The sequence below is a fragment of the Pipra filicauda genome, unplaced genomic scaffold (genome assembly GCF_003945595.2).
Source record: "Pipra filicauda isolate LSUMZ 115617 unplaced genomic scaffold, ASM394559v2 scaffold175_size1500280_pilon, whole genome shotgun sequence".
NCBI classification, from domain to species: Eukaryota; Metazoa; Chordata; class Aves; order Passeriformes; family Pipridae; genus Pipra; species Pipra filicauda.
This window is the reverse complement of record NW_024104273.1, coordinates 779,259-805,208: the sequence shown is the minus strand read 5'-3', so window position 1 is coordinate 805,208 and position 25,950 is coordinate 779,259. Positions and strand designations below refer to the sequence as shown.

The following is a 25,950-nucleotide window of genomic DNA, read 5'->3' as shown; positions in this document are numbered from 1 at the left end:
ATTCATGGGCAGAGAGTCAGCTAACAAGGGGGAAAAAGAGAAGAGGTGGTTTGCTGTGTTTCTCTCCCCCCTCCAAGAAGCAGCAGGAGTGCAAGGATCATTTTCATGCATCAGCTAGAAGCCAGGAATGGTACTTGGGGGCTGACCAGGGAATGGGACATGCAAATGAGGAGGTGCAAGTTGTTTGGGGAGAGTCAAAAAACCTGTGAGCACACTCCTAGGTAGGGACAGTACCTACTTGAGGTTGGTGTTGGCTCTCCTCAGCCAGTGCAGTAACTGCTGGGCAGACCCTCCCTGTCCGCTCGTCCCACTTCTGCTGGGGCTTGTGCCTCTCCCTTGTCCTGAATCACTGTAGCAGTATTTTGCTTGTCACTTGTACTGTACTTGTACATCATTGCACAGATCCAGCCTGCGGCCACACTACTCTTAGCAGCTGAACAATTTGATGATAAATGAATTTTCTTTTTAGCTCTTTTAACTGGAGCTCTGTGTTTCAACTCCCTGCGGGTGTTTAAACTCTGGTGGTATCAACCTGGGCTGGGTTTGTTCAGCTGCACCTGTGGCCGCTGAGCTGCTGAATTACATTGTCCATATACCTGGGCTCCCAAAAGGTCAAGTGCCAATGCAGCTAAATGCCTCAGACCCTGTGCTCCTTGTTTTCTCACACTCTTTGGTGGATGCTCTGAACCTTTTCCTGATACAGGTTTTGCATGAATTTCGATCAGAGACAAAATTCATGTGATCAGATTCACAGCTGCATTTTCTGCCTAATCAAATTAAATCTTGTGTGCTATAATTTACTGTGAGTGAAATGGACAAGTAGGCTCAATGTAACCCTCTCCTGTCCCATCAAAAAAGCAAAAAACCCCATCCTGCAAATATGTGGAAACTGTAACCAAATCTCTCCCAGCCCTTATAGCCACTCCTTCATAGAATCAGAATGGTTTGGGTTGGAAGGGACCTTAAAGATATCTAGTTCCAAGACCCTGCCATGGACACCTTTCACTAGACCAGGTTGCTCAGAGCTCCATCCAACCTGGCCTTGAACACTTCGAGGGATGGGGCACCCACAACTTCTGTGGGAAACCTGTTCTGATGTTTCACCTCCTCATCTGAGGAGAAAGAATTTCCTCCTCATTTTTAATCTAAATCTACCCACTCTCAGTTTGAATCCATTCCTCCTTGTGCTGTCACTACAGGTCCTGCTGAGAAGTGCCTCCACCTTTCCTATAAGATCCCTTTAGACACTGAAAGGCCACAATAGGGTCTCCCTGGAGCCCACTCTTCCTCAGGCTAAACAATCCCAGCTCTCTCAGCCTGACTTCACAGGAAAGGTGCTCTGGCCCTCTGATCATCTTTGTGGCCCTAAAAACTTCCCAAACATTTTTGCAACAAAAAACCCCTCTAAACACTGTATTCTAGACACTTGTTAGTGTGATGTAAGGAGTAGCTCTTTGGTAGCTTTGCTACAAGACTGACACCATTCAGTGCTGTGGGTGGCTGCCGGGGTGCAACCTTTGTGCATAGGTGCCATTTCTTAAAGGCAGCATAGCTTAAAAATTAAATTTTTGAAGCCCATGTAATTTCCAAATGAGGCACAGTGTTAATAAAATGATGCAGCAGACCCTCATCCTCTGCACTTGTGAGGGGAAAAAAGGGTTTTAAAGCAGCAGTAATAAATCCTTACTTTAATTCCTTGATTTTGCAAAAACAAGAAGTTTGGGGAGAAGTGACTCTCTATATAGATAGAGACATATATAGATGTTTACTTTGGGAAGCAGCTGGCCAAACCCTTAAGTGTGAGGCCAGAAGAGCCGTAGGAAATTCCTTACTCCATGGCTGAATACAAGCCCAATTCATTGTTTTTGTGGAAAGCTCGTAGGCTCCTTCCCATGCCCAAAGATGTGCTGGCACTGTATCACATCTCAGTCACTGACACCTCAAGATAACATTTAAACTGGGCAACAGTGGTGGGGACTAAGGGAAAATCCTGAACATGAGAAGCAGCATGCAGGAACCTCTTTATCAGCTGGGAAAAGAGACTCCAGGCTGCAGCTGCAGAGCTTTCCTCTGGGTTCAGCAGTACTGTTATTCTTACTAGAGGGAAATTTTTAGATTGGCAGGGATGGAAAGGATTAGCTTAAATATGAATATCATTCTATGCCCTTAGAAAAATGTAGAGAGAATATATGCTAATGTTTTATATAACTTTTTAGGTGCAACTAATGGATTTCCAGATATAGTGCCCATCCATCTGGTTATTTAATCTGAGAAGGAAATATTCTCCTGCACTTGTAAATAGTTCCCAAGTTTTGTTTTGCATGAGACCTGATGCAGTCTCTGACTCTGAGCTTCACATCATCTTGTTCTTTTCTGGAAGCCAAATAAACCCGCCCCATAAAGCACTGAGCCCAGTGACTTGAGGTTTGTATTGCGTCAGTACTTTCCTTGCTGCTTCACAGGCTGGCTCCAGCCCTTCCATTTAGCTGCTGCATTTTATTGAGAGCAGCACTCTTCAGTCAGGATTGGGGATGGCAGCTGCCATTTACATATGTTGCAAGTTATTTCCAGGGTCATTCAGCTCCATGGGGAGAGCTCTGTTAGGGAAACTCCACTTGCTTTGCATAGGATAGATCTCTGCTCATAAAAACACAGCAGCTTCGTGCTTTGCTCCTCAGCTGACACATGAGCTTGACAAATACATCATTAAGGACTCGTGTAGCTGAGGCTTTCAACTGTTGCACTTATTTTAGGGCCAAGATAGAGCTTTTAACTATTTAAATTGTCATAGACACATTCTAAGCCCATTTGCACTGTCAGGGTCACTTTTGCCCATCTCACAGGGGCAGGGCCTTTTGCTATGGACTTAAGGGAGCAGAAGGCACTCAGCAGTGCCCCTCCCTGCACTTCAGCTCCAGCCCCTTCCACAAGACCAAGGAAGAAGGCCTGCTGTGCACAAACATCTATTGGTGCTGAGGATATCAAAAGTCCTACAAGAAGAACCTCGTTAAACTATAAACCTAAACTTTGTCCTCTGCAGTACAGGTCAAAGTACCTAGTAAATATCTAAGGTATGTGCCAAAAGTGCCATTTAACACCTCTTAGGATCAGCCACTTGATTTCTAAATGTCCCCTTGCCTTTTCATGTTGTTATTTTATTGTGCTTTAAACTTTCTTATATTTTAGAGTGACAGCATGAAAGCTAGAGCACCTCACCTGACTAAGCTTTAGTCATAAGGCTGCTGTCTTAGTTGATAGCAGAGATTAAAAGAATAAAATACACCAAGACATCTTACTGAAGTGTATATAAAAATAGATTACATCAAACACTTCTATGAAAAAAAGCCCCACATTACTGTCCACCAATTATCATGTCTGCAAATGGATAAACATGGAAGCTTTCTGCAATTGAAGTGCGCTAAATTAACTTTTGAAATGAGGTATACAGCTGAAAGTTTATTTTTATTTCTAAATATATTTCCTCTACAAAAATACACCTAAACAATATTTTTTGTTAATAAAGTCTGATAAAAATATTCTGAATTTCTCGATTTATAACACTATTGACACAAACAATTGAGTATATTTATTAAGACAGAAGCAGGGCAAATAGCAGTTGTTGCTGGAAAGTATTTGAAATGGAAAAATCCTCTCCCTGTCCAGTAGGCCTCAGCAATCTTCCCCATTCTGAGTTCCTCATGGAACTGTATCCAAGAGGCTCTGCTCTCCAGCTGACAAGATTCATTTGAGACTGATGCCAGCAGGAGACATGGCCCTCAGCAAAACCAGAACTGCTCCACCACCATGGAGGCAGGAGGGAAAGCTTCTAGGCAGTGAAAGGGCAAAGACTCATTTTTATTACACCTTTTATGATAATTATTAAAGGCCTCAATGGAATCTATATCCTACAGTGAATTCTGGGTAAAATACAATGTAGTATTTGAGAGAACTCTCCTTCTCTCTTGCTGTCTGTGCTGCACTTGCCCCCAGGGTTACCTGATGCCACGGTTTAACCCTGGCTGGCAACTCAGCCCCACACAGCTGCTCCTCACTCCCCTGCAGTGAGAACTGGAAAAGTGAGAAAACTCATGGTTTGAGATAAAGACAGCTTACCAGGTAAGCTGTGCAAAAGCTGTGCACACAAGCAAAGCAACTCATTCACCACTTCCCATGGGCAGGCAGGTGTTAAGCCATCCCCAGGAAAGCCAGGCTAACAGTGACTTGGGAAGACAAACACCATCACTCTGAACATCTCTCCCTTTCTCCTTCTTCCCCCAGCTCTATATGCTGAGCAAGACACCGCATGGTATGTGATATCCCTTGGGTCAGCTGGAGTCTGTATCCTGGCTGTGCGCCTCCCAACTCCATGGCACTCCTCAGGGTGTGAGAGGCAGAAGAGGCCTTGTCTCTGTGCAAGCCCTGCTCAGCAACAATAAAGTATCCCCGTGTTATCAACAGTTTCCAGCATAAAGCCAAACCACAGCCTCAGACTAGCTACTCTGAAGGAAACTAACTCAACCCCAGCCAAACCCAGCATACCCGAGAACTGGCTGTCAAAGAGAAAGAGCTACACCTGCCACAACCTCCACACTTCAGCATAAGCAAATTCCAAGTGCAGTAGCCATGCCTGTGCTGTGCTGCAGTTATGGCAAGAAGCTTCCAGCACTCTACTGTAGTGGCATTGACTATTTTTGGCTTTGGTCAAACAAATAATTTGGAATTAATACATGACAAGTGCATACTTCCAAAGGACAAAGATAACAGAGTACAAACCTCTAATTGCTAAAAAAAAATATCTGCTGGAACAGTCTCATCTATACATTATCCAGTAATGAAACAGCTGTTCAGATAATTTAAGTGTTATTTAGAGTTTAAAGGCATTTTCTGTTTAATTTCCCCATGTGTTTCACTGATACTACTAATACAAAAATCTTCTAGTTTTAATTACAAATAATATGCGCCTGCAGAATGGTTTTAGTTGATTGTCATCAAGGTCTCTGTAAAAGAAAAGTACAGACTTTCACTACATCACTACATGGATGCCCACAAGCTTGCAGGGTGTGAATTTGTGCTTTCTGCTGAGGGGTCTCAGTGCCTTTCAAATAAATCTTTAAGTTCTATAGCCTCTCCAGTTCTTTCTACATTGATTTTAACATGAACGCAATAAAGCTGCTTTGTTACAGAACTACATACAAGAAAAATAATTAAGAAAAAAATTCACTGTTTGAATACAGCTTTAATACAAAAAATTTATACTTTCTATTAGGCAAGTTAACCGATGATAAAAGCAGTTAAGAGGTTTTTTCCTTTTTTGCCTTAAAATTCTGATCTAGTTGCATCTATGTAGTAGGATACAGGTCCCTTGGCAGATTGGGCTTTAGAGAGGAGGCCCTCACATCCAGGGTTCCCATCCTTCCCAGACTCTGCCAAGAATATTGGGGTCTGTCGCTTGATCGATGAGGCATCTCACTTGGGTCTCCTCTGAAAGTCCATCCTCTGGCTCTTTGGCTCTGATATCATGACTGGCATTACCACGAGCCACAGCTGCAAAATCTTTATAACAAGGTAACTTCTCATGGCCCAGGCGTAGTTCATCACTGAAATTGAGAACACAAAAATAAACTCTTACTAAAGGAAACAAGCAAAAAATCTGAGATGGATTTTTAAATACAAAACAGCACTTGAAAAATAAAGCTGCCTGAATTGAGATTTAAGATGTGGAGACTGTGCAAGAGTTGCAGAAGGCTTGGCCAGCAAAGACTGGTGATTTCAGGCGTCTTTTACTAGTGGATATTTACCATGAATATGTCAATCTTGTCAGAGATTCAACTTCTGCATCCCTCTAGGTGAAAGAGGGATGCAGAAGTTCACATCCAAGCTGTTGATCTCCTTACCTCCCCTTCTGATTTGTGCCTCTAACAAGTATTTTGCTGCCTCTTCCAGTTCAGCCTTGACCGCAAAGGGGACTCCTCCCAAGTCCTGCACTTTTCAGTATTTGTATGGTTTTAAAACAGGCTTGCTTTCTTTGCTTTTTTATCTTTCCCTTGATTAATCCAAAATGTCTTTTTAAAAGAGGATAGAAGGGATTAATTGTACTTTTAACTGAACTTTAATGACATTCTCGCTTGAGCCAGACTTGACTAGACTGACATAAATAACCTGAAAATGCCATCAGATTTGAATGTGATGTTTTTGGGAAGCAGCTTACCTCCATGCCTCCCCTACAGCTGGTTCAGGTTCCATTTCAAGTAATCCTTCAGCAGAAGCACATATTGATTTAAATCTTACCCCTACTGATTTAAATATTACCCCTAGTCTAAAAGTCATGGAGACAAAAATGAGGAAAAGTAGGCTGAGCAGTGTGAGATTAAGCAGGCTGACAGAGTGGGGAGATGTTTCTTGCCAGGAGCAGTAAAACTGCTCAGAGGCCTGAGCTGGAGCAAGAAAACTTGTGGGGAGATATCTGGTGTTTTGGCTGGCAAGGTGATTCGGACAGCTTGTATACAGACCAAAATGATTCTGACAGAAGGTTTGTTGAAATTTTGTCCTGTCTCTTTCTTTTTCCTAGCCACTATTCTATCCAAAGAGAACAAAATCTGACACAGGAGCCTGCCAAAGCTCTTAGTAGAGCAGTTTAAAGCAAAAGGAGAGCATCTTACCAAGTGATTATTGCTGGATTGGCACCTGTAAGCTTTCTTCTGACATAGTTGACTTTTTGCAAAGGGTACCAGTTTACTTCAGATGTGTTTATTTCCTTAATCCACGTGCCTCCTTTTTTCAGCTGTCTTTCTTCAAAGTTCTAAAAAGAAAACAAATTTGCCCTATTTGTCATAAATCATACACTTAAAAAAGACTTTTAAGCTGCCAGATCATAGCAAGTCAAGCCAGTAACTCTTAACTGTATATGCAGTGGAGGACAAAGTAGTGAGATAATATTTAGCTTGTCTATGACTTAAATTTAATTTACAACTGAAGTTATTGAAGTGCAACTACCTTCAGTTTTCTCTGTAATTATTAATTTGATATATACAGTGCTGATGTAAATTTAAGAGGCTCAATGCAAACAGTTGAAAATATTTGTGCTGCTGCCATATGCTACTATTCTTTGTGCATCAATATAGAACTGTCATTTTAAATACTTTACATTCAGTTTCTCTGAGAACTTAAAAAACCAAAGAAAGATAAAAGGAGCACTGTGACTGTACATCTAGAAATACTTCCTTTTTGATCAGTTTTATTCTTAGTACAGTTTAAGAATATTCACACGAAAAAAGAGGAAAAACCCCACCTTCCAGTCCAAAGAAGGCTCCTTTACAAATACATCCATTGTGCTGATGAGGAGATCTGGATCTGAACGATAAGCCCTTAGGGCATGCACCATCACACTGTAAATGAGTCCCCACTCTTTCACTGGCATCATCAGATTAACAAACTGTCGAGTCAGTCGAAAAGGCATCAACTCTGGCACACCCAAAAACTAGCAAAGGGGAAGGACAGTCAAAACAAAACAAGAAGCCTTGGAACAGAAGGATTAGAAAGGAGTATTTTGTTCTTTTTAAGCTTTGGAACCCTCTTTGTCACTTAACTGAAAATACGGTGCAATACAGTAGAACTGGACCAAGTTGTGACACCAAACTCTAGTCACGAATATTTAGTGATAGCGGTTGAAAGCATGGTTGAACTATGCAAAACACCACCATATCAGCTGTGAAACTCTACACCTTCGGGCTTGTCTGAGAATATCTGACAGATTTTATTCAATCGACTAGAAATAACTTTTAAAGATGGCACCATTTTGCACCAGAATGATGGCAACTGAAAAGCATCAAATTTAGTACTGAGAATACACGTATAAATGCATAGAATAAATGCAAGAGCTGTAACAAATTAATTAGAAAACAAATACCTGTGTGGCCGCACCAAATGCATATCCAAAGTCTATTCCCACCATGCCACCTGTCTCCTTGTTAATCATGAAGTTGGACAGATGTCTGTCTCCAATACCAAGTATCCAGTGGCTGATGCACATCAGTGCATGGGAGCTGGCAAAATGGGACCGCAGGGACAGGAAGGCTTCAGGAGATGTGCTCATTTTCACAAAGGCTCGCCTGAATGAAACAGAACTCGTTTGTTGAACACAGATAAACACCAACATTCGTTTCACAACGTGCAGTCACTGACAGTGCACCTACCGCAGCAGGTCTTCTGGAACACTGCTTTCCCTGCTTTTGAAAGACATAACTGCTTCTCTACGGCTTGCATTACTGCAAATAAATGAAGGAATAATGTTAGCCATAGAAATAACAGCCCACTGCATGTGAAATGTTAAGTCAGGACCGAAATCATCAAATATTCTTCCGTTCTTGGTGAATCACAGGGATTTTCTCTGTCCAACTTGAGCAGATGCTTGGGCTCTGAGGCAGCCTACCTCACTGCATAATTAGGAACAAGACACCTAGGAAATAAAGTTGAAGAGCAGCATCTGCTTCAAGACGCTTTCTTAAGGAAGTGAGCAAGCTTCTGGAAGCATTCCTGTACTCTGGTGGGATTTTTGGCAGTTCTAACCTCCTCCTGCAGAGCATCTCCAGTAAGACAGAGCAGTAAAATGAGCAAAAATCAAATCTAGCCATCATATTATAACACAGATAATGTCTTTTCCTGGAATTTCTACAACTCTGTGTGTGTGCACACTCTAGCTTCTGTTATTTTACATGCAGTCCTCTTTTAAATCCTACCTGTACATAGCACGGTATCGAGAGATGCCTTGTGCTTTCCCACTCATCTTGGACAGCCACTCAGAATAGGTAGCGCGAGGTCCTTTTTTGCTAGGAACAAAAAAAGAAAAAAAGCACTGATGATTCCTTGATGATCTTACCACTCTGTACTGGAATATCTGCAGGCTGTGTGCTGCTCTGACCCATGAGATTTTTATGCAAAGGAAGAGTCAGGAAGCTACAGTCTACATTAATTTTAAGCTTGCTCCAGAAATGAAGCTTAAGCAGTCAGTGAATATGCATCCATCTCCTTCCCCCCAGCTTTGAACACACTTCAGTCATATCTGATGGAAGATAAGACACCTCAAAGCTGCTAATTTGTCAATAAGGACTGTGAAAATTAGATGCTGCCTTGAGAAGAAAGACCCAAAATAACTTCTCCAGGGAGGAAAAGATATTTTTAACAGTCTCATAGCCACTTGAGAGGCATTATGTACACGTTACTGCTTGTCCATTCGAAATGGTACGAAATGCAGGAAGGCAGTTTATCTCCTCACTGTGTACAAGAGGGAGGAATGGGGGCTTGAACTTAGGGTATTAATCCACAAGAAGCCAGTATTCATTAGTTGCACTGCTTATAGAATAACTTTCTCCCATCTTAACTAAGTACATCAGACATTAAACTTCTATTCCAGAGAGGCAGCAACTTAGCAGAGCACCCGTCTTCTCTCTTCCTTCCAAAGCATGTTTTGAGATAGAGAAATTCTTTCCATTTAAGAAGCATTTGTCATTTATAGACTGCATAGCCCATCACTTGGGGACAAAGAAAAGGATTTCAAAACTTCAGAAAGTTGTTTCCCCTACCTCAACCAAAATATTGCCAGAAAATGCATCAACATAAAATGTCTTATTTCTCTTGACTGAATAATACATGGGAAAATATTTAAAGTTTACATACAACAATAAAGCTTTTTTTGTTTTTATAAATTATGACCTATTTTTAGAAAGACACTGATCTTCCACATTAGAAATGTCCTCCCTTCATGAGACGGTCCCATGTGAGTCCTCTCCACTTTCCCAGTCGGTGAACTGAGATCAACATAACACCACTGCTGTTCACAGAAGTGAACCTGGCAGCAGCAACGAAGAAACTAAACTGCTCACAAATCAAATAACTGTAGAAATAAAGACTCTTTGGAGTCCAACCTCCACGCTGGAAGTTCCTCCAGCCTGCCCCATAAACGTTAAGTAGTAAAAATAAACGGTGACAACAACACTTTGACAAACTCAGAGGTTATGCAACTTACAACGTTTGTAAGTTAAACCACATTTCTAAATTCCAGGACAGAAACAGGCTGAAATGCTAGAATTAAATCAATTTTACAAATATTCAACCTCCAATTACAATCATAAGAAAGCAACATAATTTATTCAAACCCAGCATTTGTATAAAGTCAGAGAGAGTGCTCTTTTACAGTTGTGTTTTGTGCATTTGCTGCCAATTTGCACCCCCCCACACCACTGACTCACTGCTGAACCCAGGTTCTGAATTGCTCTGTCTCTGCTCCCTTCCCCTGCCCCCCACTGACCTAAGTCCATTTCCTGCCTGATCAAATCAAGAGCTCAAAATCCTTGGCTTGTAAAATCAATCTGCTGATAAGGAAATGGTGATGATAATGACGTCACACATGATTATAATTATAAGCTTCTTGTTTAAACAAGTTGGGTGGAGGATATTCCAGGTACAATGGCACTCATTAAACAAACAGTTGCCAATTACTAATTTGGGTCAGGAAGTACAAACTGCCTCCTTGCTCATAGGTGCTTTTATTTCATTATTTAATTAAAAAAAAAAAAAAAGAAAATGCTGCCACAAGACTGTCAGTTATCCAAAAACCCATTAGTAGTGTCTCTATTAGAGCAGACAGCTTAACCAAGCATCACCTGTTATAACTGATATCTTCCTCTTCAGACATGCTATTTTTCAGGAATTCTTTTAAGGTACAAGTATTTTCCAGCCACTTGATGAGTCCCAGTCTAGAACAAAACAAGTCAGAGATGTGAACAAGCAGCTCAAAAGATGAACTTTAGAAGAACACCATGTTCTAGTGCCTGCTAAAAGAAGGTTAAAAGCTACCAATTTAAATATACTCTGAAAAACAGTTTCCAGACAAAGCAATTTCAATGTTGTTTAAAAGGAAAAGGAAAAAAAAAATAAATTAAGCCAAGACAGAAAACACTCTGAACCTGAATCTGGCAAACAAAAATCTCACTTTCAAACATCCCAACAGTAATATACGTTAACATAAAGATTTCTGTCCCTTCAAGATAAAGGCCTACCTTGTTGTCATGGGGATGACCTGGTAAGTTTTTAACTGCATATTTCTTTGGCTACATGCAGCATCTTGTGAAAGGATAACGTTCATTACATCAAACAGCTGCTCGATACGTTGGTCTTGCCGCAGGTCTTCACCGCCTTTGACAAGAAAAGGATACTCCTGCTCATCGCTGCCTCGGATTGTTATACGTTTTGGCTTCCTCAAGGATTCCATTACACTTATCTTGGAAAAAGACAGGAAAAAGCAAAATATTTGTGATAGAAGAATTGGTTTTACAGAATCATCACTGAAATCAAGCATATCGGTCATTCCTAGATGACATAATCAAGTTACTCAACTACTACTAGAAAAACACTGCCCACTTATAGACCTTCCTTTATGTGCTGCAAGATGCATTCACAAGCAGGGACCTCGCTACTGTCACATTCTCCAAATGGAATATGAACACAGATTTATACCACACAGGATTTTGACTCAGTCTTAAAAACATACCCGTTCATCAAATCCGGAGATTTTTGCATGGTACTCCGGTAGTGGTTTCCCTTTTCCGTCGTACTGACCTGCAGTGGTAGTGGAGAAAAAAATGTTAGAGTAAAATTAGATAAACTGGTTTTTATTTCTATTTTAAAGTGCGTATAAGAACAGAACACACAGATATTTTGTCAAATTCATATAACGATAACTATGAATATTTAAAAATGCATAAAAATCCAACATATACATAGTATGATTTTATCTGTGAATAACTAATACTTTTTCCTCATTTAGCTGTTAGAATTGCAGCTCTTAATAGTTTTAGAGGGCACAACCTTTTCTGAACTAGATTTAAACATATATTAGATTCATATATCAGATCTTCTCGAGTTAGGCCTTTAGAAAAATACTAAGTTCTTAGGTAAGAGAGACAATTTTAGATACAATTTGAAAAATCAGGACTACGGCTTAAGAACAGATTTAAGAGAGTGAACTGAGCTATTTCAGATAAGGCCAGATAAGGCATAAGGCCAGAAAGAAGGGCCTTATAGTCAACATTAGGAGTAGAGCTCAAGAGTCGCAACTGTCTTGTGAGGGACAGTTCACCATCGACACTGAAGGGGAACGTACCAGGAACCTCTAATTCATTCCTCAAGAACTCAGCTTTGAAGTCACTCATCCACGGTGAACATTCTTTCAGGTTTCCAGGTTCTTTATGGGTTTTGTACATTTTTGAGAGGAGAGAAGATGCAATCGCATCAAAGTCACTAGTCTTCATATCCAACAGTTGTGAACCCCCTCTGCCAAAATGATGGTCGAAGTCCTTCCCAAAAGCCTATGAAACATTTATAGGAAGTTTACACAGTGCTAGACACTACACGAGAACATCAAAAGAGTACCTTCCTATCAAACACACAGCTTCATCTGAGGTTCTGAAATATATCAATAGTCCTTCCACTCCAGTTCTTTTTTTCTCTGTTATTTCTAGTTTGACAGAACCTTTTCACTGCCTGTTTGGTAGACCCACCAACTACCATCAACAGAAATATCTATATTTTATCAACTCAGTAATATCATGTCAAAACTAGAAGCTTATCGCTTTTTACCTCTTCTAGCTGCAGTTGGATTCTGATGGACCATACTAATAATGCTGCTCATTAAACTTAATACATGTACCTCAACTGCTTACAAAAATTTAGGATCAACTAGTGAACATTAATATAAAATACCTAAAGAGGACCCACAAGAAAACTGGAGAGGGAGTTTTTACAAGGGCATGCAATGACAGGATAAGGGGCAATGGCTTTAAACTGAAAGAAGGCAGGTTTAGATCAGATATTAGGAGGAAACTCTTCACTGTGAGGGTGGTGAGACACTGGAACAGGTTTGTTCAGAGAAGTTGTGAATGCCCCATCCCTAGAAGTGTGCAAGGCCAGGCTGGATGGGGCTCTGAGCAACCTGGTCTAGTGAATGGCAGGCAGGGGGCATGGAATTAGATGATCTTTAAGGTCCCTTCCAACCCAAACCCAAACATTCTATGACATGTTTGAATGTTTTATTTACTATCAGATTTATTATTAATGATCTGCTTTGCAATAATTTGGACATAAAGTGCATATTTTAAAGTATTTTAAATATCTTGATAAAGTGCAAAGACATTTCACACTGAGCCATTTAATAAACCAAGTATTATCTACAAGTAATTAACTGAATCCTTGTGTTCACACTGAAGGTTTAGAAAAACCAGATGTTCCCTCTTAGACCTGGTATTAATGGCTTGGAAAGATATGTAAGCTCACTTGTTTTTTAAAATACCTGATCATTTTTCTCCCAAACTATGAAGGACACAGTTCTTTCACTGAAGTAAATGAAAATACAAAACCCATCATCCTTCTGAAGAGACTACTACAGTCAACAACATCTTTATTACTAAATCTATTTCCACATGAACACCTGATTGCTTTCTCTGTTCTGTTCTTTGACTTCTTTTAAAATTCAAGGCAGCAAATAGTCCATGGCCTTAACACTGTATTTTAATTAATACAATCCATCATCAGTGTTTAATTTATGCATGACTGGAATTTCATATTAAAAAAAGCAAGATTGTTATTGTTTAGTTACAGCTGAAATTATACATAAATCATAGACATGAAGATTACGAGCCTGAAGTACTCCACACAGCAGAGTAATTTTATGTGTCAGTCAAGAGACAACTTGTTTTTCCCCCAGCAAGGATGTTAAAAATGATACAATTATTCTCGTAGTACACTTTGTTTCTTCATAATAATGCATCACGAGAGCAATGAATTCAGAGTCTGCGCACCATCACCCTGACCTTCTTCTGCAGTTGCTGTCTGTGGGAACGCTGCTCTCTTCCCTTTAACAGAGGGGAACAACTCTGCTACCCTTCTCCAGCACCTCCCTTGCGCTTCTCTCCTACAGCACACCACTACTTGCAGCATCCTCTAATACCGCACATTTTGGCTTTTTAAAGAGCCAGAGACTGTTTTGGTTTAAGTCAGCCTTTGTGCTCATGCCTGCTAGGCCCCCTGCTGTGCTTGTACCCTGTAGAGATAGCTCAACATAGAGCTGCTGCCCTCTCTCTATCCCCACCCCTGACAGCAGCACATCCTGCACATTCTTTTCCCCTATTCTTAAGTTTAAAGTCATTATCATCAAAGACCCAGCTTATCTCACAGCAACAGATTCAAAGGGCTAGTGTGCCCCTAAACTCCCAATTGCTCTTTCTACTGCTGTATCACCTCACCTCCTCCCAACTCCACCTCACTCTCATCCTCCACCTTTCCCTGCTCATGGGGAAGGAATCTCCTAGAGACACCCAGGTTAGTTTATCTAATGCTAATGTGACATAAGAATGGCCACATGGGAGAGAGCTGGATCCACCCAGCCCTGGCCACAGGGCTATGCACATATAGTACAAGCATACAGTTGGGGTGCTCTTTCTACAAGAGTATCACTCTCCTGGCCTCCAGCAATTTGCAGCTCCTTAAGGTTGGAATCGTTAAGGTTGGAAAAGACCTTTCAGTTCATCAAGTCCAACCCTCAGTCAACCTAGCACCACTGGTGTTGGGAATGATGTTAAGAGCTTTATTGCATCTGGAATCATTGTGTCTTTTGCAATTGGAGGAATGCTAAAGTGGCTTGTACAGAGGTTACTCTGTACCTCTGATTATTCTTGCCACTCTGAACCTCATCCAATTTTATTGTATCTGTGTTAAGAAATGCAGATGAGGACTACAGTGTTCAAGAAGCAAGAGTCAGTCATTGTTATGCCAATGTATAAATCCATGTTTAATTCTCTATTCTTAATAATGACAGTCACTTTTCTTTCTTGACTGCCCTTGAGTAGGCACATCTGATGTTTTTAAAGAACTATCACAAACCAAGATTTTGTTCTTGAATTGCAATAGTCAGCTCAAACCTGAAGAATTTATATATGAAACTAGGGTAATTATGGTTTTTTGCCACATGTATCACTTCATTTTCTACACTAATTTTCACTATTTTAGAAGTCAGTCAATTTTGTGAAGTCCTTTCTGTAATTCTTCATAGTTGTAACTCTTCTGTATTATTCACCCTAAGTAACTTAGTATCGGCAGCAAAATTGAGTAGCATAATATAGCAAAACTCCCTAAGGTGCTCATAAATCTTTGGTAGCAGGGAATAAAAAACAAGGCCAGATTCCCACGGATGATCAGAGAGGCTCAGGTCCTATGAACCTGGCAGCATGTAGGACAGAAGAGGCAGAAGCTGAGTAAGAGGGAACATTTAGCCCTGCAGGGCAGTCAGAAGTGGAAACTGAACTATGTTAAGTCCATGGCTTCTAGCAAAGAAATCCCAGTCCTGTACTCCTGACTTGATCAAGTCTCATCAAGTCCTGCAGCACCTGTAAAATCTGTGATCTGGTTCCCTCTTTTGAAATCTTCTAACGTCTTCTAAAAAGTACATGATGCCAACACTACTCAGCAATCACACAAACCTGAATAAACCTTTTCCTCAGCAATCCAAGGCCAGGAGCCTCCAAATTTCCCAAATTCTTGTACATTCCTTCATACATTTCCTTAAGCTTCTTTTTGTTTCTCTGAGCTTTTGCCAACTCATTTTTGACATCCTCAACCCAATCCTGCAAACAGAAGGAAACAGATGAGTACTGAGAAGAGTTTTAGTGACCCTTGCTCTTCAGCAAGCCACTCAGATTGCACTGGGGTTACTGTACTTACTAATAAGTCCATCATTATTACGTGTCTTTCTTTTGAGAACCAAAAGAGCAATCCAAAGACTATGGAAATATTTCCCTTGCATTCTTTGTCTTGATAAAATGCTTTTATTTTATTAGGATAATTATGTTTACTACCATAGTCTCTACCACAAACTGAGAAGGCCTCTAGGGGGCCAGGACTACCAAACACAAGACAAGAATCCTTTGGATAAAGGGGTCAGAACATAAACAAGAATGCCCAGCAGGGAGCAGGAAAAGGGCATAAGAACACAAGTGGTCAAACACAAGTAGTCCAAAATTATAGAGATGGCCACAAATGATATTTCTGTAATGGTTTCAGAACAATTAAGGAAGACTGACTGTGGGACAGGGCATAGACCCCAAAGGAGAAAGCTGAAAAAGGGTAGTGCAGAACAAGTTGGCACAAGGGAGGGAGACCATTGCCAGTGAAAGCTGCTGACAGCACCCCAACATCATCATGATGAGTTGATTCTGGGTTGAACCACTTCCTGTGGCTGTGGTGTCAACTGAACTGTGTCAGGCTCCGCTCAGCACTTGCTCTTCTAAACCCTTCTAAAGAGGGTGAGGAATGAAGGGGAAGGGGAGAAATAAAAAAAATACACTTTACCTTAAAAAGCATTACAGGATTAGAGAGCTGCTCCAGCGAGCGAACAAAATCTTGAACGACTCCTCCTCTATCCAACTTATTCTTGATCCTTTAAAAGAAGAAAAAAATGCATTACAACACAACAGGAACTACCATCATCACCTAGCTTGCAGATAAGCAATGATCTAGACTGTCTGCTATACACAAGAATCTGGTAAAATAATTTATGTGTAGGTAGGTACAACGCTCTCAGAATTCTCTCTTTGGCTGCATGACTGTTTATGTGTTGAGTGAACATGCCACACAACTCCCAATTTTTTAATTAAGTGTCCCATTATGAAAATAGGATTTTGGTGGGTAAGTGGAAAGCATGCTTGAAACAGAAACAGGCATTAACCAGACTACACATCCTGTTGTGACAATTATTGAAGGGTGATACTGTCTGTGAAGCACAAGACTTTATCTTCTATTTTAAGTAAAAGAATTTTAGATTTGGAAAAAAAATAGGCAAAAAGACACCTTTGGAAAAATTCTAACTTCCCACAGACTGGGGGGGACCCAACACTTCATAAAGTATGGAGGCCCCCAACCTGAGTATGTCTAACACTGACAGAACTGCTGTTCTGCATTTCTCTGTGCCTTTAAATGAAAACTTAGTGTGCATAGGACTACCCTTATGCTCACTAAAGAAAAGAGTTTGCTTAGGTGTCCACTCCTGAATAAAAAACATACAAAAGAGCTACTCAAATTGCAAATTCACCTTTCTACAAACTCCTTGTTCTTACAACCAGTTGCAGTATCTTTGAAGCAGTAACTTTCACTGCTGATCATGAAAGGGTAGACGATTGCCTGGGGATAGGTGTTTGCAATCTCTTCAACAGTATGTTGTACGGCTACTGCTTCATCCTTGTCAAGTAGTGCCATCATCTGGCTAATCCAACCAATGAACTGCCAACAGGGAACTGAAGAAAGCTGCAAAAACACAGACACACTGCTTTCAACTTTGGTCCTCCTTGAAAATACCAAACATAGCGAGCAAAACTGCTTCATGCCACAGCCTGACAGAGAAACGCATGGAAAGGAAACAGCGAATGTCAATTAGGTTGCTCAAAACATTCCCCAACAAAGCACAAATTTAATTATTATTATTACTGCTACTACTACTAGCACCACCACTGCTGCTTAATAGGTTTTCCGTCATAAAGATTTGCAGCTTGTTTGATAAGTATAAGGTTTTACACTCAAACTTGTGGCTTTTCTGTCTGGATGTAATATAATAATTTTTGATTATCCCATACAAGCAACTCAAAAATCTGAAGGAATTCAGCTCAAACACCATTGGACTGAAGTCTTGATTTGAGTAAAAAACGCCAGGAAGGGGAACACTGGAGCTCCTACCACAGTTTTGTCCTTCATTAAACTTTAAAAACCTCTAATAGAATTTAAGATCAGATTGCCAGTATTTATATCACAGAAAGACAGGTGATAGGATAAATAAATGCCTGGTGAACTCCCTTTCTGGGTGAGATTTTTCAACTGGATCAGTTGTCAGGTGCTGTTTGAACCACCAGTGTTTAACTGTAGCCACACCTTGTACACCTCACCCACCTCTGCTACTTTCTCAGTTCCTTGGGATAACTAATTCCTGTTTCTGTCTCACTCGAGTTCTTCCTCTGACAGGCCCTGTTGCTCTGTGAGCACAATGACATAGGCTTGAAAAGGCAGGCAGGTCAAGGCAGGAACAGGCATGAGTCACAGAGAAGGGAGAAGGTCTCAGCTTATCTGCCCCATGACAGAAGGGAAGGCTCATGATATCCTGCCATGGAATGGCAATGGAGGGACAGGTTGCAGGAGGAAGGAAGGAACAAAGGAAGTGGGAAATACAAAGGATGACAAAGCTGTAGTAAACTTTGAAGTGAAGGATGAAGAAAGGTGGCAGATATGGAAGGAGTCTGGAAAAGCTGCTGGCTTTCTGCATGCAAGAAACTCAGGAATTAGACACATTCCTCACCCTAACTCTAACCACCTTTGTCACCCCATTTAGATTCTTCCAAAGGAAAAAAAAAGGCAAAACACACCATGGTTTTTCTCCAGCAACTCTCAAATTAACATTTGGAATCAGGATAATGATAAAAAGTTAAACTTTTAAGAAAAAAGTTTCTGTCCATATGAATCAGACTCAGGAAGTTAGAAAAAGACAAGGAACAATGACGGGATAAATTTTATCTGATTTACCCGAAGCAAAACTTACCAGTCTAACCTCTCTATCCATCCAAACTCCACCCCCACCTTTTAAATTTGATTTATAGCAACATTTGCTGCCAGAAAAATGGAAGCAACTAACCTCTCGTGTCACTAGACCCAATGTCTCTGCTGGATATCTTTCAATTATTTGTAGCAGTCTAGGAAACCTCAGCCTGGCTTCTCTGGAATTCAGTTTTAAAGCTTTTATCATTTTCTCCACCATAATAGCTGGGAATTGCTGCAGATCCACAGTGTTACTTTCTGCCAAGAGACATTAAACAGGAATTATCAGAAACACCATCACTTGTTCCATGTGTTTGATCATCTGAAACATTCATCTTTGCAATTCGAGTTTTTTTTTTTAAGTGTATTTTGTATTTTTACTTTGTTCTCCTTCCCATCTGTTTGAACTGCACACATCTGCAACACATGTACTTGGGGACTGAAAGGATTAGCTTTATCAGGAAGATGCATCACTGCTGGTATCTTGCCTGCTTTAAATACAAGGCTGCTGTGGTCTGGGAAGGAACACGGGAAGCATCTGCTGGATATGATACATTTCTCACAAGTGAGAGGGAGACTACAAGTGATTCACTAGTACCAAAGGTAGCAGCAGTAGCGGAGGTGATAAAAGGAATATAAATACTGCTGAATTGGAGGACAAACTGTTCCATCTAAATTCAAGCTGTGTTGCCTAGGCAGAACTTCTGGGTATCACAAAAGCTCTCATATCACAGATAAATACACCTCACAAGCTTAGTAAAAACCCTGACTAACCAAGTGAGCCTTCTTCTTCCCTACGCAGATACTGGTCACAGAAACCGATCAGTGTCATATATGCATCGATAACTCCCACCACATCTACGTGTTCCATGGAGTGGGACTGCAACTCCTCTTCAGACTTCCTCACAGCATAGCTGAAACACTGAAAAGCCTTCTTGTTCAGACCTGCCAATACCTGAAATTCAATCATAAGAGCAAAAAAAACACACATTAACAAGAAGCACTGAACAACTCTCTCTCTGAAACTGGAGCCTCACTGTAAGTCTTGAGTAGATAACACTTTAACTGTTTTAAGATGTTTTGAGTAGCTGATAAAAGGGAAAAAAATAAGGGTGTTATTTCTAGCAGCAATTTACAGAACTTTAAAGTCCACAATTTTCAATGGAAATAAACAAACCACACTTTTAATTTGAATTAGTCTTTGGACATGTTAAGTGGAATTTTTATAACTGAAAAAAAATTAATGTTACTAGAGTTTTTGGAAACAGTTAACAGAAAACAAAATAAAACTTTGGGTTTTTTTTCCTATTAAGACATATCTGCAACATCTGCATAACAGCTACACTTGGAATTTGTGTTACAAAAGAATGCATCAAACTATTATGAATCTCATGCCTTTTTCCCTATTATAAACACAGTAATACTGATACATTTCTAATGTAGTTTATTCAATCTTGGGAATTGACAACATTCTTTACAGAATCAAGGTTGGAAGATACCTTCAAGATGATCTGTTCAACCGTGAACCCAGCACCAACATAATCAACCCCTAAACCATATCCCCATCCAGATGCCTCTTGGATGCTTCCAGAGACAGTGACTCCACTACCTCCCTGGGCAACTTATTCCAGGGCCTAACCACTCTTTCATCAGTAAAAAAAAAACTTTCTAATGTCCAACCTGAACCTCCCCTGGTGCAACTTGAGGAGAGCAAAAACCAGGAAAAACCTAGCAACCACAGCTTTTTTATTTTTCTTTTTTCTTTAGCTGGTGTTGCTGGACAAACCTCTGCTAATAGCAGACAGGTTTCACATGCTCTTTATCTACCCATACCCATCACTATCTACTGAAGTAGTAATTTGAAGTAGTAATTACAATACTGAAAAAACGAAAAGATTTTCTCCTCTCATTTACCTTTTCAGGATTCTCAAGACTTTCTCCAGATATTAGTGATATCTTCTCAGCCTTTTCTTCCTCAATTTGCTCAAGACATCTTGGATTCTGAATAAGAGCATTGGCCATGATGTGATAGGTAGTACCCAGAAGAAGATTCTGGTTTCGTAAGGCCCTTATGTTCTTGCTAAGATAGTCAGATTTGGTATCTTCTGTTGGAATTCAAACACAAAGTTGGTAACTGGACAACAAAGCAGCTTTGTATAATAAGCAGCATGATGCAAAGAAAAGGCTGTTACCAAGCAGGGAGATGGTCTTTAACACTGAGAGCACGCGCTCTGGAGAGCTCAGGTTCCGGCTGCTACTATGCATAAAGCGGCAATAAGCGTAATTCCACCTCACCAGCCAGTCTTCCCTCGTTTTGGCTTCCTTGCGTAGGTCTTTCAGAAGCTTCGTGGCAACTGCAAAGCTGTTCTGTATTCAGAATAAGACAGAATTTTCAGACAAAATATCTGCAGAGGAACTAAAACCGGTCTGCAACCCAATTAAGGGATGACAAGATTTAAGTAAAGTTACAGTAAGACAAAGAGATGTCCACTGCTTGACAAGTCTCATATTCGAAAACATATTTGTGGATAAATTTGAAAAGAGAAGAACAGAGGTTTAACAAACTGAAAAAAATAATTTCAGCTGCATGACTAAACAGGCATTAATTGCTCTGCAGTACAAACGCAATGGGAAATGTAACTTGGTTTATAACACCATGAAGATCACTTATGTTTGTGTTTTGATGAAAAGTTTCATGTAAGTAACATTAAAGGAAATATTATTTTTCACTTACTCCTTCGAGAGTGTAGAGTCAACACAACAGTGCTATATTATATTTGCTTATCACATTGCTTAAAATAAACTCTTGTCAATGACTGCAGATTTCTGCAGCAACTCAGAAGAGGAGAGACCTCAACTCAAATATTATTCATCTTATCTCAAGCTTGAAACACCATGGACCCATCATCAAAGACGCTATGTTTCAGTCATTTCAACAGTCAGATCCAAATCAAAATTTCAAAGTCACTTAGCTTTACTTTATCTAAGTGTTAACTAACAGCATTAATGAAAACTGTGAAAAAAAGAGAACTTCAGCATTGCTGATTGAAGTAAATTATACTGATTCAATCAGAACTTAATTTGTTTTCTTGTACAGAAGAGATTATTTGTAAATGAGAAAGCCTAATGTTTGGTTGCAAGCATCCCTTACATTAAAGACTGAAGTATTTCAGATACTTTATTTATCTGCCCTTCAGAGTGCCAGAAACCATCTGTGGATCAATGGGGCCTTCAGGCACATTTCCAGTAATGACAAATTATCATCAATTTTGTAATTAACATTTATCCATTTGTTTTTTTTCACTATGGAAGTGAATTTCTTAAGCTTTCAAATTGTCCTGGACAGTAGGGTCAAAAAGACAGATAGTCTGCCTGGCAAAAGGGTGCCCAAGACCACCTAAAAGGCTTTTCTAGCTGTAGTTTCTGTATATTTTCTCACCAAACTGAAAGCTAACAGACAGTACAGTCACCTGTTTCCTGGCACTTTCTATCATCTTCATTTTCATATTAAATTTGCAGCTTTTAATCATTGAGTAAATATCTTCACCCTGTTGATCCACTTCCATTTGGTCACCAGCACTGTATTCTTCATCCACCTCCATACTATCATTGGCCTGATAAGAGGGAAGTTTCTCCTGCAGTTTGTCCAGAAAGAAACACCTGCACAACGACAACAGGGGTACAAGTCACTCTGGTATACATTCAGGGAAATGAATGTTCAAAAGTGTTGATCTGCCTAGCAATAAACAAAGCTAAGGAAAAATGGCAAGCTATAGTGATCACCTTTGGCAAGTGCTAAACACAGTCCTCAGAGTCTGGAGACTTGTAACCAGGGACAGGTTGATCCTGGATCAAGAACTGACAAGATTAATATTAGAAAATGTCCACAACGAAGTGGGATTTTTTGTTAGTTACTTCCTTTAAAATCATAGCTACAATCTCTAAGTCCACCAAGCCATAACTCACATTCCAACTTGACAGAGGTGCAAACAAAAGGGAGTCTCAATTATTCAGTGAAAGTGCCAGGCTGTATTTTATGTCTACCTGCTATTCAAATGTATATCACATCAACACATGCCACCATTGAAATCTGTGTTGTAGAAAAGACCAGCAACCATACTCAGCTTTTGAAAGTGAGTTGCCATGAATGAATGCTGAATCCTCTTCATTCCACAACTAGTCCTATCTAATTTAATAGCACATCTCATTATGCAGACTGTTACTCAAAGCAGAGGACAGCACTACAGTCTGAAGCAGCACTTGGCACATTCTTTGTTACTAATTCAAGACGAGATAAAGGTTTTCTAAAAGCATATAAAATGTTTAAGACCCAGACAATCCTTCACGCCATAAACGTTTGAGACTTTGTGAAGAAGTAAGTTATGTCATGTGTTCTGTCTAATACTGAACTGCAATAAGCTCTTCTGTAGCCACGCTTTCCTGATACCAAGAGATAATAAAATAAACTACAGAGCACAGTATGTATCAGAGGTGTGGAAGAAGTTGTTGCCCAGGAAAGAAGAATTAATCTAGATTTGCACTGGAAGAATGAATTAAGATGAAGACAGACACCACAGTAAGGACAGAAAACTTTCAAATTTGAAAAAGCATTCCGGCTTCTTCAGAGCTAATCCAAAGGAGCCTCCAGAGAGTCTCTTTTCTTTCTAGCAACAGTTGCACAGCAGAAGTCTCCAGTTAGAGCACAGGTGAAGTACTGACAGTGACAGGGCTTATTTTGTATGCTCCCTCATTTGGCAACTATTTTTTAGTTGCAAAATAGAATAGGCAAGTATTTTTACTGATAACAGACTGGCCTTTTGGGTAGTGTTTCATTGAGCTAAATGCTGCTAATCTACTCAATTACAAATGGGTATGTTTAAGGGCTGCTGAAGTGGGCTAGCCTGCACAGTGCATGTTGTCACCGATGCAAGAAAATGCCTAAACTAACGTCTGTCTTTCCCTATAAAAATATGGTTTATTCCCTGGCCATTTCTCAACCTCCCTTTGCTCCTCACTACAAGTCAGTCACAGAACCCCCCCAGTTATACTGATAAAGGTATTAAAATGCTTGGAAAAAAAGAGTAATATACTGGACCAACCCCCTCGCTCTAATATGAAAACAAGCAGCATTAGAAAAAGCACTTCTTGGAACTCAGCAGGCAGACAGAACTTAAGCTAACCCAAGAATGCAGTTTTACCGATTTGTAATGATATCATCCCAGATGTTCATAGGATCCATTTTAGCATCTGGATATCTGCTTGTCCAAATTCGGAGAAGTCTCTTAAGGGAAGCCTCTGAAGCTAAGTTACCTAGAAATCAATTCAGAACACTTCAGATGCATCTAAAGCCAAACAGCATGAAAAAGGGCTAAACAAAACATAGTCTAACATTCAAACCAGAAAACTGCAATTAAACAATCCACTTGCATTTCTGGGCTTGCACTAAATACACTACTTAGTGATCATATTGCTTTTGTTTATTGCTGGAGCACAGGAGATTCAATAAGGACAACACTGTCAACTGTCATTGGGAATTACCACTGGGTAGGTTCCTTTCCACAAAGGAACATGCTGGAATGTAGTGGAACTGTTAACTAAATTTAATATATAATTTGGTTTATGTGCATAAATTTGTACTTCATGCCTACCTCAGTAGCTATAACTTATTTACCACATCCATCTTTTATCTCTGCTAAAAGTTACTCCAACAAAAAAAAATTTAGTTTAAAATGACTCTTATCACAAGAGCTATGCTAATAAAACTCTGCAATAGAATACAGAATTATCTTCAAGCCTATCTTACAGAACTGCACAGTTCTTACTGTCAAGAAGACAATAAGAAGTAATTCCAGACTTATCCTTTTTCAAACAGGAGTTCAGACATTCAAAGTTCAGAAAACCATGACTATTTAACACAATGAAAGGAAAATCGCTTGAGAAAAAAACAATCTTTACTTCTCTTAGTCATAAAATTGATGAAATCCTGTATTTCTGTCAAAGCTTGTACAGACTGCAGTTTGGTCATTCGACTTTGATATAACAGAGAATCAATACTGGAATAGCTCTGCAAAGAGAGGGAGATAATGAAAGATTTCTCAGACAGAATTTACAACATGATTCTATTCAGTCTCTACAAACTATTGATCTGATGCTGCTATATATTATGCTTTAGAACCCAACCTCTTAGAAGTAATTTAATAGCCTGTAATCAGAGAGCAACTCTGCTTTACACAAGTGTAGAGGCATATTCTAGCTGCAATTCCTATCCTAGATTTTATCAAAGCCCTACAGTCTAATTAAAACTTGGTGATGAACGGAACTTATAACTTTTGATTGCAGTACTCTCTTTGCAAGTTTGTTCTGGGGACAGGAGTCTTCTGAAAAGATGAATGAAATAAAATGTTTATTATCTGCACAAACAATTATTCTGAAAAAGTCTAAAAGATGAGATCAGCAAAACAAAACAAATTAAAATGATAAGACGCACTCCACTGGCTCACTAATATCTCATCATTGCAAGCAGTGAATTCAAAAGAAGTTCTGTCATATGACATGGAAGGCACCTAGATGTCATTCTACTTGAGCAACTGTTTCTCTTGAGAGTATAATCTAGCAGCAGCAACAGCAACAACACTTTAATTGTTCCAGGAGTTTACACAGAAAAATCATACCAGAGATAGAAGAGACTGCTACCTGCATGAAGATCTGCATTCCATTGCTAATATAGTATTTGGCTCTGTCAAAATCATCTTGCAGGATGTAAAGGAGACTAAGCTCTTGGCTGTGATGCATTTCTAGAATGGCTTTCTTCTGTTCTGTCTTCATTGCCTCATCAATAAATGTTAGCAAAGTCTGGTCATTTTCCCCACTGAGCAGTAACTTCAACTTACTGCGTATTATATAGGGTAGATATGTCTCCTACAAGGTGAAAATACAGTCCTTATTTCCAGGAATGGAACATTAAATGATCAATTTTTATGTTATCAGCGGCAGATCAAATAAACACAAAAATATTTTGAATGGTTTTCTTAAATGTTTTTTCTTTAGACAAATTTCCATCTGCTAACAAATCACGGCAGCCTTTTCTGATAGCTCAAGAAGTTGTTAGCAAACACCTGGTTTCTACTAGTTTCAAAACCAGTGTTTGGTAACTCTTAAAACAGAAAACAAATACAAGCAAAAAATGCAACAAAAAGACTGCCAAAACAAAAAGGTGATGATAAAGCTGGTCGTATATAATCAGCCACAGACTCGAGATAAAATTAAAAGTAACTGCTTCAATTATTTTCATGTATCAGACTCTCTGCTAATTTCCATACTAGAGTAACC

The 25,950-nt window shown here is 39.7% G+C and overlaps 1 protein-coding gene across 2 annotated transcripts in view; it reads right to left on the bottom strand.

Annotated features, from left to right (window-relative positions):
* Positions 1 to 4,863: 4,863 nt before the first annotated feature.
* The window catches only part of PRKDC (protein kinase, DNA-activated, catalytic subunit), an 82,746-nt gene continuing 61,659 nt past the window's right edge, over positions 4,864 to 25,950 (bottom strand). The window contains exons 66-86 of one of the 2 annotated variants that reach the window (XM_027713843.2): positions 25,315 to 25,539; positions 24,577 to 24,685; positions 23,820 to 23,931; positions 22,092 to 22,281; positions 20,814 to 20,988; positions 20,536 to 20,726; positions 19,396 to 19,576; positions 18,719 to 18,879; positions 17,135 to 17,346; positions 16,396 to 16,483; positions 15,528 to 15,671; positions 12,158 to 12,362; positions 11,546 to 11,613; positions 11,055 to 11,275; positions 10,659 to 10,751; positions 8,736 to 8,825; positions 8,193 to 8,264; positions 7,907 to 8,108; positions 7,289 to 7,477; positions 6,660 to 6,799; positions 4,864 to 5,597 (exon numbers count right to left, since the gene is read on the bottom strand). In XM_027713843.2, the coding sequence (XP_027569644.2) occupies positions 5,393 to 5,597; positions 6,660 to 6,799; positions 7,289 to 7,477; positions 7,907 to 8,108; positions 8,193 to 8,264; positions 8,736 to 8,825; positions 10,659 to 10,751; positions 11,055 to 11,275; positions 11,546 to 11,613; positions 12,158 to 12,362; positions 15,528 to 15,671; positions 16,396 to 16,483; positions 17,135 to 17,346; positions 18,719 to 18,879; positions 19,396 to 19,576; positions 20,536 to 20,726; positions 20,814 to 20,988; positions 22,092 to 22,281; positions 23,820 to 23,931; positions 24,577 to 24,685; positions 25,315 to 25,539 (3,273 nt within the window). In that variant the 3' untranslated portion in view covers positions 4,864 to 5,392. The remainder of the gene's footprint in view (positions 5,598 to 6,659; positions 6,800 to 7,288; positions 7,478 to 7,906; positions 8,109 to 8,192; positions 8,265 to 8,735; positions 8,826 to 10,658; positions 10,752 to 11,054; positions 11,276 to 11,545; positions 11,614 to 12,157; positions 12,363 to 15,527; positions 15,672 to 16,395; positions 16,484 to 17,134; positions 17,347 to 18,718; positions 18,880 to 19,395; positions 19,577 to 20,535; positions 20,727 to 20,813; positions 20,989 to 22,091; positions 22,282 to 23,819; positions 23,932 to 24,576; positions 24,686 to 25,314; positions 25,540 to 25,950) is intronic. The other variant, XM_039379760.1, reaches the window with a different exon arrangement.